General features: G+C 48.1%; 1 protein-coding gene across 1 annotated transcript in view; it reads left to right on the top strand.

Moving 5' to 3' along the window:
* Positions 1 to 16645, top strand: part of LOC128056932 (two pore calcium channel protein 1-like) — a 56353-nt gene that overhangs the window by 123 nt on the left and 39585 nt on the right. Inside the window, exons 2-4 of the mRNA XM_052649759.1 lie at positions 11728 to 11816; positions 12814 to 12928; positions 15457 to 15585. Of these exons, the coding sequence (XP_052505719.1) occupies positions 11728 to 11816; positions 12814 to 12928; positions 15457 to 15585 (333 nt within the window). The remainder of the gene's footprint in view (positions 1 to 11727; positions 11817 to 12813; positions 12929 to 15456; positions 15586 to 16645) is intronic.

Below are 16645 nucleotides of genomic sequence, written 5' to 3'. Positions count from 1 at the left end.
CAGCCCCGCGTCCGGAGTCCTCGGGACTCCTGGGTGGAGAGCGACCCCGAGCCCAGCCAGTGCCAGCCGCTGGGAACGAGGGCCCCGAGGTGGAGATGCGGCTGCAGAGCCCCGCCGCCCCCGGGCTTCTTCGGTCTTCTGGGTGCTCGGGTGCGGGAGGCGCACCGCCGCTGGAGCGCAGAGGCGCCGTGCCCCTGGCCGCAGCCCCGCGCGTTCGGGCCGTTACTGGAGCTGTCAAGGAGGCGGGGGCCAAGCTGGGATCGGCGCTCCGGCTGCGTGTTGGGGGTCCTGTCTCCATGTGGCGCGTCCCCGGGTCTGGGTGGCCCGTGCCCGCCGCACGGCGCTCCATGGCGGAGGGTCCCGCTCAAGGGAAACGCCCGGGAGGCTGGAGGATGCGGGGCGGGGAGCGCTGCTGTCGCCCTGGCTCTTCGGATCCCTGCGGCCGGGCGGACGCGCTGCGCAGTCGCTCAGCTCCGCTTTCACCCAGACCGCCTGAGCTTGGGAAGACTGGGAACTGGAAAGAGTTCTTCTCGGGCTGCTTCCTTTCCCTGGACAAGAACTCAGTGGAGAGGCAGGCAGGGCGCCAATGGAAAGAGCCTCGGCTCTGATTCAGGAAATTTTAGCTGTGAATGACAAGACGCTGGAAGCCTCTGGTTTCCCGCTGTGTAAGGGTGGCGGTGATAAATCACACCCGTCTCCAGACGACGGTGTCGGTGGGGCCCAGGGCACCTTGCTTGGCGCACGGAGGCGTTTCCTTTAGTCCTGCAAGCGTGTGGGAGATGATAGGTGTTGTAGTCCTTTGTCTCCTTGAGTGTATGGAGAAGTCTTCCCCTTCCTCCCCCCTTCAGCTATGTGGCCCCTGCAACCTGCTCAGGATGGTCCAAGGGGCAGGCTTCTGGGTGGGGTTAAATGCCCTGTTCCCCCAGTGCTCCCTGGCCTACTGGCCTCCCAAAGGAGCTTGGCAACTTCCAGCAGGCAGATTCTACCATGTCCCCTGTCCCTTAAAGGATTAAGCGGAGAAAAGCAGGTCAAGGAGGAAGAGAAGGAAAAGGATTCTTGGTCCCTGGCTCCAGCCCAACCCAGGTCTTGCTCCCCTCATTCTGCAAACTGATGACACTGGCGGTGAGCACCAGTCTTCTGCGGCAGGAAAATCTTTTGAGACTGTCAGGTGTGTCTCACTGTGTGTTTAACGCTTCTTTGTCAAAATTAAAGAATGTAGAAAAGTAACTGCAGGCCTCCAGAAATGCCAGGAGGGCTGAAAACAGCCCAGAGTCCCGGCTGAGTCCTGAGTGAGACGTAAGCTTAATGCATGCCTGCAGGGGCCAGCCTGGGAGCAGGCGGAGCGGATGAAGAGCCTGGTACCAACAGGTCACTGTCAGCAGAACCCTAGCTTCTGAGATAACAGTATTGACTAAGTCATTGAACTGCAGCTCAGCCCTCAGCCACTTGGTACCAATCTGACCTGGTTAACCTTTTTAAAAGTTAGTTTGGGGTCACTTAATAAGAAACTGCCTAGTCACCTGAAATGCATTTCTGCCCTCTCCTTTGAAGCAGTTTTTTAAAACCCTTTTCAACCTGGTGTTGCTTTTGGCTGCCAAGCCAGGCCTCAGCAATATGTGAACCGTGAACTTCCAGATGTTCAAGCTGGTTTTAGAAAAGGCGGAGGAACCAGAGATCAAATTGCCAACATCTGCTGGATCATCGAAAAAGCAAGAGAGTTCCAGAAAAACATCTATTTCTGCTTTATTGACTATGCCATAGCCTTTGACTGTGTGGAACACAATAAACTGTGGAAAATTCTGAAAGAGATGGCAATACCAGACCACCTGACCTGCCTCTTGAGAAACCTGTATGCAGGTAAGGAAGCAATAGTTGGAACTGGACATGGAACAAACTGGTTCCAAGTAGGAAAAGGAGTACGTCAAGGCTGTATAATGTCACCCTGCTTATTTAACCTATATGTAGAGTACATCATGAGAAACACTGGGCTGGAAGAAGCAGAAGCTGGAATCAAGATTTCCGGGAGAAATATCAATAACCTCAGATATGCAGATGATACCACCCTTATGGCAGAAAGTGAAGAGGAACTCAAAAGCTTCTTGATGAAAGTGAAAGAGGAGAGTGAAAAAGTTGGCTTAAAGCTCAATATTCAGAAAACAAAGATCATGGCATCCAGTCCCATCACTTCATGGGAAATAGATGGGGAAATAGTGGAAACAGTGTCAGACTTTATTTTTCTGGGCTCCATAATCACTGCAGATGGTGACTGCAGCCGTGAAATTAAAAGACGCTTACTCCCTGGAAGGAAAGTTATGACCAACCAAGATAGCATATTCAAAAGCAGAGATATTACTTTGCCAACAAAGGTCTGTCTAGTCAAGGCTATGGTTTTTCCAGTGGTCATGTATGGATTGAGCATTACGTTACTAGCATGTGAGATGAGTGCAATTGTGTGGTAGTTTGAGCATTCTTCGGCATTGCCTTTCTTTGGAACTGGAATGAAAACTGAACTTTTCCAGTCCTGTGGCCACTGCTGAGTTTTCCAAATTTGCTGGCATATTGAGTGCAGCACTTTCACAGCATCATCTTTCAGGATTTGAAATAGCTCAACTGGAATTCCATCACCTCCACTAGCTTTGTTCATAGTGATGCTTTCTAAGGCCCACTTGACTTCACATTCCAGGATGTCTGGCTCTAGGTGAGTGATCACACCATCGTGATTATCTGGGTCATGAAGATCTTTTTTGTACAGTTGTTCTGTGTATTCTTGCCACCTCTTCTTAATATCTTCTGCTTCTGTTAGGTCCAGACCATTTCTGTCCTTTATGGAGCCCATCTTTGCATGAAATGTTCCCTTGATATCTCTAATTTTCTTGAAGAGATCTCTAGTCTTTCCCATTCTGTTGTTTTCCTCTATTTCTTTGCATTGATCGCTAAGGAAGGCTTTCTTATCTCTCCTTGCTATTCTTTGGAACTCTGCATTCAGATGCTTATATCTTTCATTTTCTCTTTGCTTTTTGCCTCTCTTCTTTTCACAGCTATTTGTAAGGCCTCCCCAGACAGCCATTTTGCTTTTTTGCATTTCTTTTCCATGGGGATGGTCTTGATCCCTGTCTCCTGTACAATGTCACGAACCTCATTCCATAGTTCATCAGGCACTCTATCTATCAGATCTAGGCCCTTAAATCTATTTCTCACTTCCACTGTATAATCATAAGGGATTTGATTAAGGTCATACCTGAATGGTCTAGTGGTTTCCCCTACTTTCTTCAATTTAAGTCTGAATTTGGTAATAAGGAGTTCATGATCTGAGCCACAGTCAGCTCCTGGCCTTGTTTTTGTTGACTGTATAGAGCTTTTCCGTCTTTGGCTGCCAAGAATATAATCAATCTGATTTCGGTGTGGACCGTCTGGTGATGTCCATGTGTAGAGTCTTCTCTTGTGTTGTTGGAAGAAGGTGTTTGCTATGACCAGTGCATTGTCTTGGCAAAACTCTATTAGTCTTTGCCCTGCTTCATTCCGCATTCCAAGGCCAAATTTGCCTGTTACTGCAGGTGTTTCTTGACTTCCTACTTTTGCATTCCAGTCCCCTATAATGAAAAGGACATCTTTTTTGGGTGTTAGTTCTAAAAGGTCTTGTAGATCTTCATAAAACCGTTCAACTTCAGTTTCTTCAGCGTTACTGGTTGGGGCATAGACTTGGATAACTGTGATATTGAATGGCTTGCCTTGGAGACGAACAGAGATCATTCTGTCGTTTTTGAGACTGCATCCAAGTACTGCATTTCTGACTCTTTTGTTGACCATGATGGCTACTCCATTTCTCCCGAGGGATTCCTGCCCGCAGTAGTAGATATTGCACTCATCTCACATGCTAGTAAAGTAATGCTCAAAATTCTCCAAGCCAGGGTTCAGCAATACGTGAACCGTGAACTCCCTGATGTTCAAGCTGGTTTTAGAAAAGGCAGAGAAACCAGAGATCAAATTGACAACATCCGCTGGATCATGGAAAAAGCAAGAGAGTTCCAGAAAAACATCTATTTCTGCTTTATTGACTATGCCAAAGCCTTTGACTGTGTGGATCACAACAAACTGTGGAAAATTCTGAAAGAGATAGGAATACCAGACCACCTGACCTGCCTCTTGAGAAACCTATATGCAGATCAGGAACAAACAGTTAGAACTGGACACGGAACAACAGACTGGTTCCAAATAGGAAAAGGAGTACATCAAAGCTGTATATTGTCACCCTGCTTATTTAACTTATATGCAGAGTACATCATGAGAAACGCTGGGCTGGAGGAAGCAGAAGCTGGAATCAAGATTGCCGGGAGAAATATCAATAACCTCAGATATGCAGATGACACCACCCTTATGGCAGAAAGTGAAGAGGAACTCAAAAGCCTCTTGATGAAAGTGAAAGAGGAGAGTGAAAAAGCTGGCTTAAAGCTCAACATTCAGAAAACGAAGATCATGGCATCTGGTCCCATCACTTCATGGGAAATAGATGGGGAAACAGTGGAAACAGTGTCAGACTTTATTTTTGGGGGCTCCAAAATCACTGCAGATGGTGATTGCAGCCATGAAATTAAAAGACGCTTACTCCTTGGAAGAAAAGTTATGACCAACCTAGATAGTATATTCAAAAGCAGAGACATTACTTTGCCAACAAAGGTCTGTCTAGTCAAGGCTATGGTTTTTCCTGTGGTCATGTATGGATGTGAGAGTTGGACTGTGAAGAAAGCTGAGCGCCAAAGAATTGATGCTTTTGAACTGTGTTGTTGGAGAAGACTCTTGAGAGTCCCTTGGACTGCACGGAGGTCCAACCAGTCCATCTTAAATGAGATCAGTCCTGGGTGTTCTTTGGAAGGACTGATGCTGAGGCTGAAACTCCAGTATTTTGGCCACCTCATGCGAAGAGTTGACTCATTGGAAAAGATCCTGATGCTGGGAGGGATTCGGGGCAGGAGAAGGGGATGAGAGAGGATGAGATGGCTGGATGCATCACCGATGGCACATGAGTTTGAGTGAACTCTGGGAGTTGGTGATGGACAGGGAGGCCTGGCGTGCTGCGATTCATGGGTTCACAAAGAGTCAGACACGACTGAGCGACTGAACTGAGATGGCAAGCCATTCTGGTGCTTTGACCAATACTTTCAGTTTTGAAATAGAAATAATCCGATGCTAGTGATTCTCTGCCTTACTGCTGGGCAGAATTACCCAGGGAGTTTTTAGAAATGTTTCTCGGTTTGGTGGGAGGTGAGAGGGAGGTTCAAGGGGTAGGGGACATAAATATACCTATGCCTGGTTCGTGTGGATAGATGACAGAAACCAACACAATATTGTAAAGCAATCAGCCTCCAATTAAAAATAAATTAATTAATTAAAAAAAGAAATTATCTGGGTTTAGACTCTACCTTGAGATTCTGATTTAATTGACCTGGGTGTGGCCTGGGCAATAGTAATTTTTTTCTCCTTATTTTGGCTGCACTTTCGCCTGCATTTTTGCAGAATGCAGGCTCTTCCCAATCAGGGATCAAACCCACACCCTGTGTATTGGGATTGTGGAGTCTTAACCACTGGACCGCCAGAGAAGTCCCAGCAACAGTAATTTTAAAGCTACTAAGTATTGAACGGGGCAGCCAAGGCTGAGAGCCCATGTCCTAGGCTGTTTCCTTGTGACTCTATGTGATTACCTCTTGATACTTCTTTTGTATCAAAAGGTAATCTTGTGCTTCTTTTTTTGTGTTCTTCTTAAACCTGTTTGTCCAACTCTTAGATCACCCTGTCTGGGGGCTCTTGGTTCACTGGTGTTCCCTTATAGCAATTTTCAGAGAGGTTCCTTGCCGGAGGAAAGGGCAGTGACCAGGAGGGCTTGAGAAGGTGTTAATTAAATCAGGTAGAGATCAACTCATGCACGTGTCTGCAGTCCTGTCTTGTTCTGGTCTGCGCGACCCCACGGGCTGCAGCCCGCCCGGCTCCTCTGTCCATGGGATTCTCCAGGCAAGAACACTGGAGTGGGTTGCCATTTCCTCCTCCAGGGGAACTTCCCAACCCAAGGACTGAATGTGCATTTCTTGGGTCCTGAACTGGCAGGCAGATTTTTTATCACTGCGTCACCTGGGAAACCCTAAATCAGGTGTGGTCACAAGCTGAAATGTCCACAGGGGCCAGGGAGCAACATAAAAGTAGTGACCCGGATAGGAATAATCCAGCTGGGGAGGGGACTGGGGCTTGTGACCCGGAGGGCACGTCCTCTGGACAATGAAGACCACAGCTACCCACCTCCAGTTGGTTGTGCCACGTGGGCTATCAATTGCCAAAATGGCCACACACTGCATCTTGGATCTATTCCCCCTCCGCAACGGGCCTTTGCAACCCCTTACATCAGGAGGTGGAGTCTATTTCTCCAGACCTGAGACCACTGGCCGGGAAACTTGCCCTGGCCAGTGGGAGGCTGGCAGATGTGACGCCAGCAGAGGCATGGAAATCACTGCAGCGTTGGTGTGTGTCCTCCAGATGCTTCTGGGGACCCACTGACCACGTAGCAAAGGGCCCTGGCCAGCCTGCTGCGTGCTGCACACAGCCGAGACGTGTGAGCGCAGCCGGTTCCAGACCATCTAGCCCCAGATGACTGTAGAGACCGGCTAAGTTGGCCCTGACTGGAAGGACTGCCTGGCTAACCCATAAAATTGGGGAAAATACTAAGCGTCCCTTCAGGTGACTGAGTACCAGGGCGGGCTGCAAACACTTACTGCAGTGCAACCCAGCCTGGCCAGATGTCACGATCTTTTGAAGAGAAACCAGAAGTTCACATTTCTGTGTTGGCTCCAGCTTTGTAAAACGTTTGGGTCAGTAGCCAGCATCCAGAAAGCACTCTCTAGGCCGAACAAAACATATCTTCAGGCTGCCCTTGGCCCTTAGGCTGTTGCTTTCTGCATGGAGGCACACGATCTGTTTATACCCACACCAAGTGGCCACTGATATTCTCGCCCTTCCTGCCCAGGTTAGCCTCCGAAGCCATTTCTTTGTATGGAACACTCGCCACACACTTCGAAAGCATCCCTTGGCTGTCTTCCCACATGGAAATGGAAGTTGCTGGCGTTGGCAGTCCTCAAGGAGAAAGTGAAATTTGAGATGGGTCTCCATGGAGGAGGGTGGAAAGGATATTCCTGGCTTTAGGCAGGCAAGGGATCAGGCGTGGGCGTGGAGCTGGGAGTGGGACAGTCAGTCCATCAGTTTGGGCCAGAGAAGGGGATTCCTGTAGGGAAAGTGGGGGAGCCAAGGCAGGAGGGAAAGGCCCTAAGGGCTAAGCCGGGGGGTTGACGTTTGATTTTGTGGGCACGCCAGGCAAAGTGTTGTCGACTGAAGGTTTGAGTGAGGTGCATGGGGAAGCAACGATCTGCTGTATTCTGAACATCAGAGTGCCCTATGGGAGGAGAGAGGGGAGGCAGAGAGAGAGACAGAGAGAGGGGACAGTGTTTCTAATGACATGGGGAAACTGACAAGGAGAAGCATGTTGCTTGAAATTTATGGTAACTTTACCTTAAGTTTTATAAATTTTCTTCTATATCTAAATAAGACATTTTGGCTTTTATCTTTCTTTGAATTTTTTTTTTTTTTTTGATGTGGACCATTTTTAAAGTCTTTATTGAACTTGTTGGGGCTTCCCTGGTGGCTCAGTGGTAAACCACCCACCTGCCATTGCAGGAGACTGGGTTCGCTCTGTTGTCAGGAATACCCTCTGGAGAAGGAAATGGCAACCTGCTCCATTATTCTTGCCTAGGAAATCCCTTGGACAGAGAAGTTTGGTGGGCTACAGTCCTTGGGGTCACAAAAGAGTCAGACTCCTGACTTAGATTTAGCAACTCAACAACAACATTTAACTTGTTACAGTAGTGTTTCTGCTTTTATGTTTTGTTTTCTTTGGCTGTGAGGCATGTGGGATCCTAGCTGCCCAAGAAGGAATCAAACCTGTAACCCCTGCCTTGGAAGGTGAAGTCTTAGCCACTAGACTGCCAGGGAAATCCCTTGGCATTTTTCAAAGCACCTTTATCAACAGCTTCGGTTTTATCAGGGTTTCTGAACTTAAAGGTATCTGGAGCTTACAGTTGTTCATTCCACCGGAACTTCTGGACTCCATCTCCCCCTCCCTCCTGGACCCCCTCCTCCCTCTTGCCCTGAAGGATTTAAATTATTCACCTTCCTCAGAATGAAGGCTTACAAAGTGGGGAGGGTAGGAGGAGAAAATGCAAAACTCTTACATTTGTTTTTAAGTCTTGGGAAGTGGAAAGGAAATGTCATGGCTCTGAGAAAAGGGAAGGAAAAAAAAAATCAGGAGAAGTCAATCATTGTCCAAGTGCCATGAAAATACAAAACCTATGAGAAACAGTAGTAAAATGGCCATATTTAGACCAGTGATGTTTTGATCTTGACTGCACATTGGAATCCCCTGGCAGCTTTAAAAGTTCAGCGCTGGGTCCCACCTCCCAGATAACTATGCAATTTGTCTGGGCTGCAAGGTCTTTACAAGCAAATGCTCTGAAGGTGATTGTATTGTGCCTGGGAGGTGAGATCTATTGTCTGGGCAGTCAGCAGTGTCTCCCCTAGACTGGGGCTGCTGTTTTGAGATATGAAGCCACTTTTCAGCTCTGTCTGGAGGAATGCCTGATATCCAGTCTTTGCCATTTTCACAGTAGACATGGGTGTGCATACGTGCTAAGTTGGCTCAATTGTTTCCAACTCTTTGCAACCCTATAGACTCTAACCCGCTAGGCTCCTCTGTCTATGGGATTCTCCAGGCAGGAATACTGAAGTGGGTTGCCGTGCCCTCCTGCAGGAGATCTTCCTGACCCAGGGGTTGAACCCACATCTCTTCTGTCTCCTGCACTGGCAGGCGGGTTCTTTACCATGAATGCCACTGGGTAGTGATTCCCAGGTAAACTTGAAAAGTATATGCAGTTCTGGAATGGCGTGTCTAACATAAGCCACTTTCTTGGGTTGGATGAAAAGTCATTCATTTTACGAGGAGGATACAAATGGGCTTAACACAGGTGAGAGAGCTCATGTACCATAACTCTGCCTGTTGAGAGTACTTCTTCCCAAGCTCAAATGGGTAGGAGACTTAGAAGTTGTACACACGTGGGATGGAGGGAAGGAAGAAAAGAAAAACCAGAGGACAGAGCAGATGGGATCCTAAGAAGAGATAGGTGTCAGAAACAGAATAGCCATTAAGAATGGGAAGGCTTTGAAACATTAATGTAAGTTAGCTGTTGTGAAAGTGTAAGCCTAATTAAAAATGACAGGCATGAGTTTGGCTGGCAAGGGGTCATTTGGATGGGGTGCCATGATGCTTACTTATTCAATACAGGGAGTCTGGGTGGGGTCTGAGGGAGGTAGCCCCAGACACCCATGGGCCAATTGCCTGAGAAATTACTCTGGACACCTGATATGAAGAGGCGACTCATTAGAAAAGACCCTGATGTTGGGAAGGGTTGAGGGCAGGAGAAGGGGAGGTCAGAGGACGAGATGGTTGGATGGCATCACCGACTCAATGGACATGAGTTTGCACAAACTCCAGGAGATGGTGAAGGACAGGGAAGCCTGGCGAGCTGCAGTCCATGGGGCTGCAAAGAGTTGGATACGACTGAGCACTGAGCGACTGAACAGTAACAATGTTTTTTTTTCCCCATTCTCCACATGGAGGCTGTGTGGATGATTACCCTCAAATTGGTAGCTGTCCACCTGTTTATATTTGTGGACAAATGGTTTCCCCAGGACTGGAAAGATTTTCTTGTATATATGTGTGTGTGTGGCATGTGGGATCTTAGTTCCCTGACCAGTGATCACTAGAGAACTAACCTGAACAGTGAAAGTGTAGAGGCTTAACACTGGGCCACCAGGGAGTTCCCTCATCATTAAATAATAATAATAATAAATTAATTAATTAATTTGCAATGGGTCTGAGTTGTGGCATGCAGGATCTTTAGTTGTGACATGCAAACTCTTAGTTGCTGCATGTAGAATCTAGTTCCCTGACCAGGGATCAACCCCAGTCTCCTGCATTGGGAGCACAGGGTCTTAGCCGCTGGTCCATTAGGGAAGTCCCTCTTGGAAATAGTAATGCCTAAAGGAGATCCGCCCTGGGCGTTCTTTGGAAGGACTGATGCTAAAGCTGAAACTCCAGTACTTTGGCCACCTCATGTGGAGTTGACTCATTGGAAAAGACTCATGCTAGGAGGGATTGGGGGCAGGAGGAGAAGGGGACGACAGAGGATGAGATGGCTGGATGGCATCACCAACTCGATGGACGTGAGTCTGAGTGAACTCCGGGAGTTGGTGATGGACAGGGAGGCCTAGCGTGCTGCGATTCATGGGGTCGCAAAGAGTCGGACACGACTGAGCAACTGAACTAACTAACTAAAGTGAAGTGAAGTGAAGTCGCTCAGTCGTGTCCGACTCTTTGTGACCCCATGGACTGCAGCCTACCAGGCTCCTCCCTCCATGGGATTCTCCAGAAGAGTACTGGAGTGGGGTGCCATTGCCTTCTCCAGAACTAACTAACTAATGCCTTAAAGAGATTTCACTTTAAATATTTTCTTTAAAAAAACTTCGGTATCAGAATTCTTTGCTGTCCCAGTGTGATCTTTTAGGAGCTTAATGGAATTTTCTTAAATTTAATGTGTTCATTAAAAAAAATCAACTTTTGTTGATGCCAGCTATTTTGTAACTAAAATATTACAGCTGTCTAAGCATGCCCTGGGGAACTCTAGTGTTCCTAAAGGTTCAAGATATTCCACAGAACAATAATTGATATTAGGTTTTCTAGTAAAATATTTTTAACTGCATAAAAGAAAATATGTAGTAATTGTTTAACACATTTATATGATGTTTTTTGGCTTTAATGACCTGTCTTTAAGACCCCGAGAACGCATGTGAATCAGTAGATGTTATATTCTTATAGCAGTTAATTCACCTGTGAGAGTGTTGTTCCACATCAAATTTTAATCCAAATGTTTTTTTTGTTGTTGTTGTTTATGGGGGGGAGGGCAATTTTTAACAACTTCATTGAGCTATAATTAATATGCACCAAACCATACTTGTTTAAAGTCTATAGTTTGAGGCTTGGTGTATGAATGTGCTCAGATGCTCAGTCATGTCCAACTCTTTGTGAACCCATATTCCGCAGCCCGCCAGACTCCTCAGTCCGGGGGATTCTCCAGGCAAGAGTACTGGAGTGGGTTGCCATGCTCTCCTCCAGGGGATCTTCCCAGGGACTGAACCTTCATCTCTTAGGTCTCCTGCATTGGCAGGCGGGTTCTTTATTACTAGGGCCACCTGGGAAGCCCAATATGAACGTAGAAATATACCGTTTAAGCACATTTATTAATAGATCTATGCGGCTTCCCTGGTGGCTCAGACAGTACAGAATCTGCGGTGTTACCCAGGTGGCTTTCATCTTTTCCTCTGAGAGCCTGTATTTGAATTCCCGAAAGCTAAGCAGGCTTCTCGCTGCCCAGAAAGCACCTGGAGGCCACCATGCGGCAGCGTTAGTGCTGGCTCCTCCCTGGGGGCCGGGGGGGGGGGGGGGGGGGGGGGGGGGGGCGGTGCGGCGCGGGGCCGGGGGCGAGGAGAAGAGGGCTTTCCTTTCGTGCTCAGTACTTCCAAACAGAGAAGCCGAGTGTCCCTTCTGGCCCTGACTTGCTCTCCCCTCTCTCTCCCACTGAGGACCAGGAGCTCCTCCTGGCCGCTGCCTACGTCTCGGACGCCCAGTACAACAGAAACGTCCCGTTTGAGACATCGCCTCAAGCCATCAGGTAATTCAAGTGTCCAACTGGCAACGCTTGAAACAGTGTTAAACCTAGAGTCGCCTGCCCTTTAGCACTTCATGTTCTTGAAGTTGAGCCCAAACTAAAGCCACTGAATCGACTAATATTTGGAGCAATGTTTGGGGTCTGGCGCGTGGCGTCGGGCAAACCCCAGGGCTGGTGCTCTTCCACGTTTTAGGAGCGCGGTGCCTCGCGCTAGGGCGGCACTCAGCCACCTGCCAAGGCCAGATAAGCGGGTGACACCGGGACAGGGAGACATCTGAGTGGGAAACGCGGCGTCTTTTTCGCCAGGCTGTCCTCTTGGAGCTTCCCACGTGAAAAGAAGACGTGTTCTTTTACTTTCGATTGCCTTTTGACGGGACTCATATGTTCTTTTCATGACAATTCAGCGTTTTCTCTCTAAGCCCCTAAAGGTTGAACTAAAACCAAAGATTCAGCTCAGAATAAGAAAAAAAAAAAATCTTACCATCAGGACTGAGGTGTCAGTACCTCCAAAGGCAGCAGCGGATGCCTCATGCCTGGATGCTGTCTGGCAGGTTTGGGGGATACCCGCTACAGGAAGAGAACCGTGTGACCGTGGGATCTCTCTGGGTCCACCATGCCGAGATGGGCTGATACATATTATAAATCAGTTAGGCTCCTGCACCATGTGATATTAATAACAGGTCACCCTGACTGAGGGTTTGCTCTGTGTCAGCCCTCCGAAAGTACATCTCAGGGTCGGGGGTCACCAACACCCCACCAGGAGGGTATTCATCCTAGCTTGAGACTAAGAGACTGCACTTTGAGAGCCGGTGAGTTTTTTCGCTGTGAACATTTTGTAGTGTGCGCTCAGTCAAACGCTACCCCTCGCTTCCTAGGATTGAAAGAGCGGTCAGAGCCTGGCCTTTGCAGTTTACCTCCCATTCCTCCTCTTCGAATGGGGCTCGGGGTAGCTGTTTAACTCCTGCTCCTCGCTTGTAACTTCCTCTGTTCTCCGCTCCAGACTTTACCACTTCTATAACCACTGGACGATGCGGGCAGCCACCTACTTCTTCATTTGGGTCGACCTTGCGCTTGCCCTCTTTGAGGAACCAGCCGTGTTCCCGCTCCCTTTCTTGGTAAGCTCTCAGCACAGAATGGCTAATCAGACTTTGTCACAGATGAATTCAGTCGCATTTTTCCCCTCAGATTTTCAGTATGTATGAATTTGGTTTCATTTTTCTTTCTGGGGGAAGGGGTTGGAAGAATTCTGTCTATTTCCCCAGCTGATGCTTTTCCTTAGTAGACGTTGGAAACAAAGTGGCGGTTTTGGGTCCTCTCTGCATACAAGGGCACGTTGGACAGACAAGTGATGTTTGAGGGCATGTTTATTTAATGTTGAGTAGACACTGTGACCATACAGTGTAATATGTGTCTTGTACTTGCGACACTTCCAGCTTTTTTCATAGTCATAAGTTATTATTTATAGGTGCTTTGAAGTAAAGCATCAGATTACCCAGTTACTGCAAATGGGTTCCAAGTAATAAACTGATGACCTGCTCACATTAATTCCCGACTCACACTGCTCTCGTCTCTCAGTGTACCTGTGACAGAGACTGTATGACTTGCAAAGCCTAAAATATTTACTGTCTGGTCCTTTGACAGATAAAGTTCATTTGACCCTTGCCTTAAAGAACAAGGTTTTCCTGCCTCCCATGAGTCTGCGGGTGACTGGCTCAACTGGGCAGATTTTTCTCTTGGCTGGGGTAGTGGGTCTGGCGGGCAGCTGGGGGCTCACAGAGAGCCCCTGCTCTCTGCTCTGCTCTCTCTCGGCCTCTCCCCGTGGCTCAGGCCTCTCCCTGTGGATGGGGGTCTAAGAAGCTGCATCCTAACATGCAAGCACCATCAACCTCCGCTCACACCAAATTTGCCAATGCCCAGGTGCCCAGAGCCCATCACATGCCCAAGCCCTGAGTCAACAGGGGAGGACCCTGCACAGGGAGGTAAAAAAGGGAGGTTTGTTGGGTGCCATCAAAGTTGGCAATCTTCCGTGGGTGCTTCCAGTGTTGGTGGTATCCATTTGATGAGGATGTCACAATTAATGATGTCTCTGGGCAGAAAACTTTTAGCCCAGTGTCTGTCAAAACAAACACCAAACCTGAAGAAGCAGAGCTGTGCATTCACAGACTGGAACAGAGCTGGTCCCCGCCCCCGTTGCCCGACCCTGGACAAGGTGCGCTCCCGTGGATCTCTTCTCAGCCCCTTGCGTCTCTTCTGTGTCCCCACCCTGCTGTTTATATTGCTCACACACAGCTTGGGCTTGGCTATCTGATCAGCCAGTGTTTGCACTTCACGTCTCTAAAGTCAAATTACGGGGGATGGGTGGGGAGGAGGGGACGACAGAGGATGAGATGGCTGGATGGCATCACTGATTCAATGGACAGGAGTTAGAGCAAACTCTGGAGATAGTGAAGGACAGGGAAGCCTGGCATGCTACAGTCTGTGGGGTCACGACTTAGTGGCTGAACAACAGCAACAGCATTACCAAGAAAATCTCATCTTGAGCCAGGGTGTCCTGGAATGCCCCCGGCCCTTTTGTAAGTCTGGTCTTGACAGTAAGTCTCTATAGCCCCTCAAGGATGAACAGGCTGAGAGCTGGACAGTTCGAAGGGGCTGCAACCCATATCTGAGCCCGGGGCTCATGAGGGCTGGGGTCAGGAGTGGAGAAATTGTGCCACCTGCTGCTTTCGGGGCCCAGAGCCAGCCCCTTCCTCCTTCCCTTGAGAAGTCCATTCCCTCCACCCTCACGGAGCTCTTCTCTCCCCACTGGTGGAGAGAAGTACTCCTGTTAGGGAGGATTTACTGTCTCCTGGCAACCGCAGGCAAAATATTAATATCAGTTGCACTCACAGACTGCAAAGCTACCTGCCTGTGGGAGTTTGGAATTGATACCCGTAGCTCAAGGAGGAGATGGTCAGGACATCGAGGTGGGTCTGGTAGCATCCAGCGAAATAAGAGCAGCAGGGCGGGAGGGCAGCGATCTAAGGAATGGTCCGGCATTTCAAAACACATCTCTGGAGCGTTATTAGAGACACTGAACTTCTAGGTGTCTGTTCTGAGTATGAACACGGGGAATTTGAGAGCATAGCACATGCCCATTTCTGCCAATCCCTGACCCCAGCTTTTCTGAGGAAATGCCCTCTGGGGGTTCTCTGCATGCTGATTTACCCACCCCCACCCCTCACCCCCGCCCCTTCCAGGAAACGCTGTCAGCTGGGTCATGGGATTCGTGGTTGAGAGGCATGTTTCGTTTTAAGAGAAAGAAAACATTCCAACCAGTAAGAATTTTGCTGTAACTTTCAGCAATGTTAAGCTAAGTGTTAGTTGCTCAGTTGTGTCCAACTCTTTGTGACCCCATGAGCTGTACCCTCCAGGTTCCTTGTCCATGGAATTCTTCAGGCAAGAGCACTGGAGTGGGTTGCCATTGCCTCCTCCAGGGGGCCTTCCTGACCCAGGGATGGAACCTGCGTCTCCCGCATTGCAGGCAGATTCTTTACCATCCGAGCCACCAGGGAAGCCCAAGCAAAACTGAGGGACATTGCTAAGTCTCACGGGGCAGTGTCAGGAGTAAGAGAGCATGAAGCCACAGCTCTGTTTTTTGCCACAGGTTACCTCGATAGCAGAAGTGCTCTGTCTGACTGCCTTCTTCGGGAGACTGGTTCACTTTGCGAAAGTCACTCCTCAGAAGGTCTTCTGGAAGGATACAAAAAACATCTGCGTCATGGTAACCATAGTGGTGAGTGCTCGTTACAGAGCCTTCGAGAGGCTGTGGTCAAAGGCAGAAAGTATGAAAAGACTCGGTAGGTTTGAGTGGGTTCAGGAAAATGACAGATGCTGGGAGAGCAAGCACCAGCGGCACAACTGCCAGAAAACCACAAGGGAAGCGCACATTGGGCAAAAAGTGACGGTGGGAGTATTTGACTGTTTCAAGGGCACTTCCAAATTAAGGGAAAAAGAAACAGAAACTACAGTTTTAAAAACTGTGCTGCAGGGCAGCCTCAGAACAGAGTGCTAGTTCCAACTCTGGCATATATCCTTCCATTCCTTTTTCCTTGAATTGCATTTACACATATGAACATGATTATTTTGTTCCCTGCTGTGTATTCATACTTAAGTTCAGGAACATAGTACCTGTATTATATATACCTATACATAGTATATCTGTATGAATGCTGCTCAGTCATTGAGATTGAAAGATTAATGTATTAATTGACAGCTTCTTAGCTTTTTCATAGTTCAGTGTAGCATAAAGACCAAATAGATGTTTTGATTTTTTTAAATAAAAATGCTCAACTTTTCTATGAAAAGTATGTGCTGTAAATTGGTGATGGCATCTCCTAAAAGAGGAAGTAAACACTAGCAAATATGAAAAATATGTTTAACTTGACTAATTAAGAAATATATATGGGAGGGCATGGTTCTTGAGAGGCTAGCCTACTGTGTTCCCCCTTTTCCTGGAAAAGAAATAAAGCCACTCTTTATGCGGCTGCTGCTAAGTCACTTCAGTCGTGTCCGACTCTTTGCGACCCCATGGACTGCAGCCTACCAGGCTCTTCCGTCTACAGGATTTTCCAGGCAAGAGGACTGGAGTGGGGTGCCATCGCCTTCTCCGGCCCCTCTTTATACCCCCCCCCCATAATAGAACTATACATGAAAGCAACAATAAAAGGCCATGCGTTTGCCTGTAAAGCAATCATAGCAAGATTGAAAACAGTTCAGTCCTTTCATCCCTTCAACTTTGCCATCGCTTACTCGAGGGAAGAATCAGTTGTTTCTTCTGGAAGGCTGGTTAGCAA

This window comes from Budorcas taxicolor, chromosome 11 (assembly GCF_023091745.1).
Source record: "Budorcas taxicolor isolate Tak-1 chromosome 11, Takin1.1, whole genome shotgun sequence".
NCBI lineage: Eukaryota > Metazoa > Chordata > Mammalia > Artiodactyla > Bovidae > Budorcas > Budorcas taxicolor.
The sequence above is the reverse complement of the archived record's forward strand: the minus strand, read 5'-3'. Positions and strand labels throughout refer to the sequence as shown.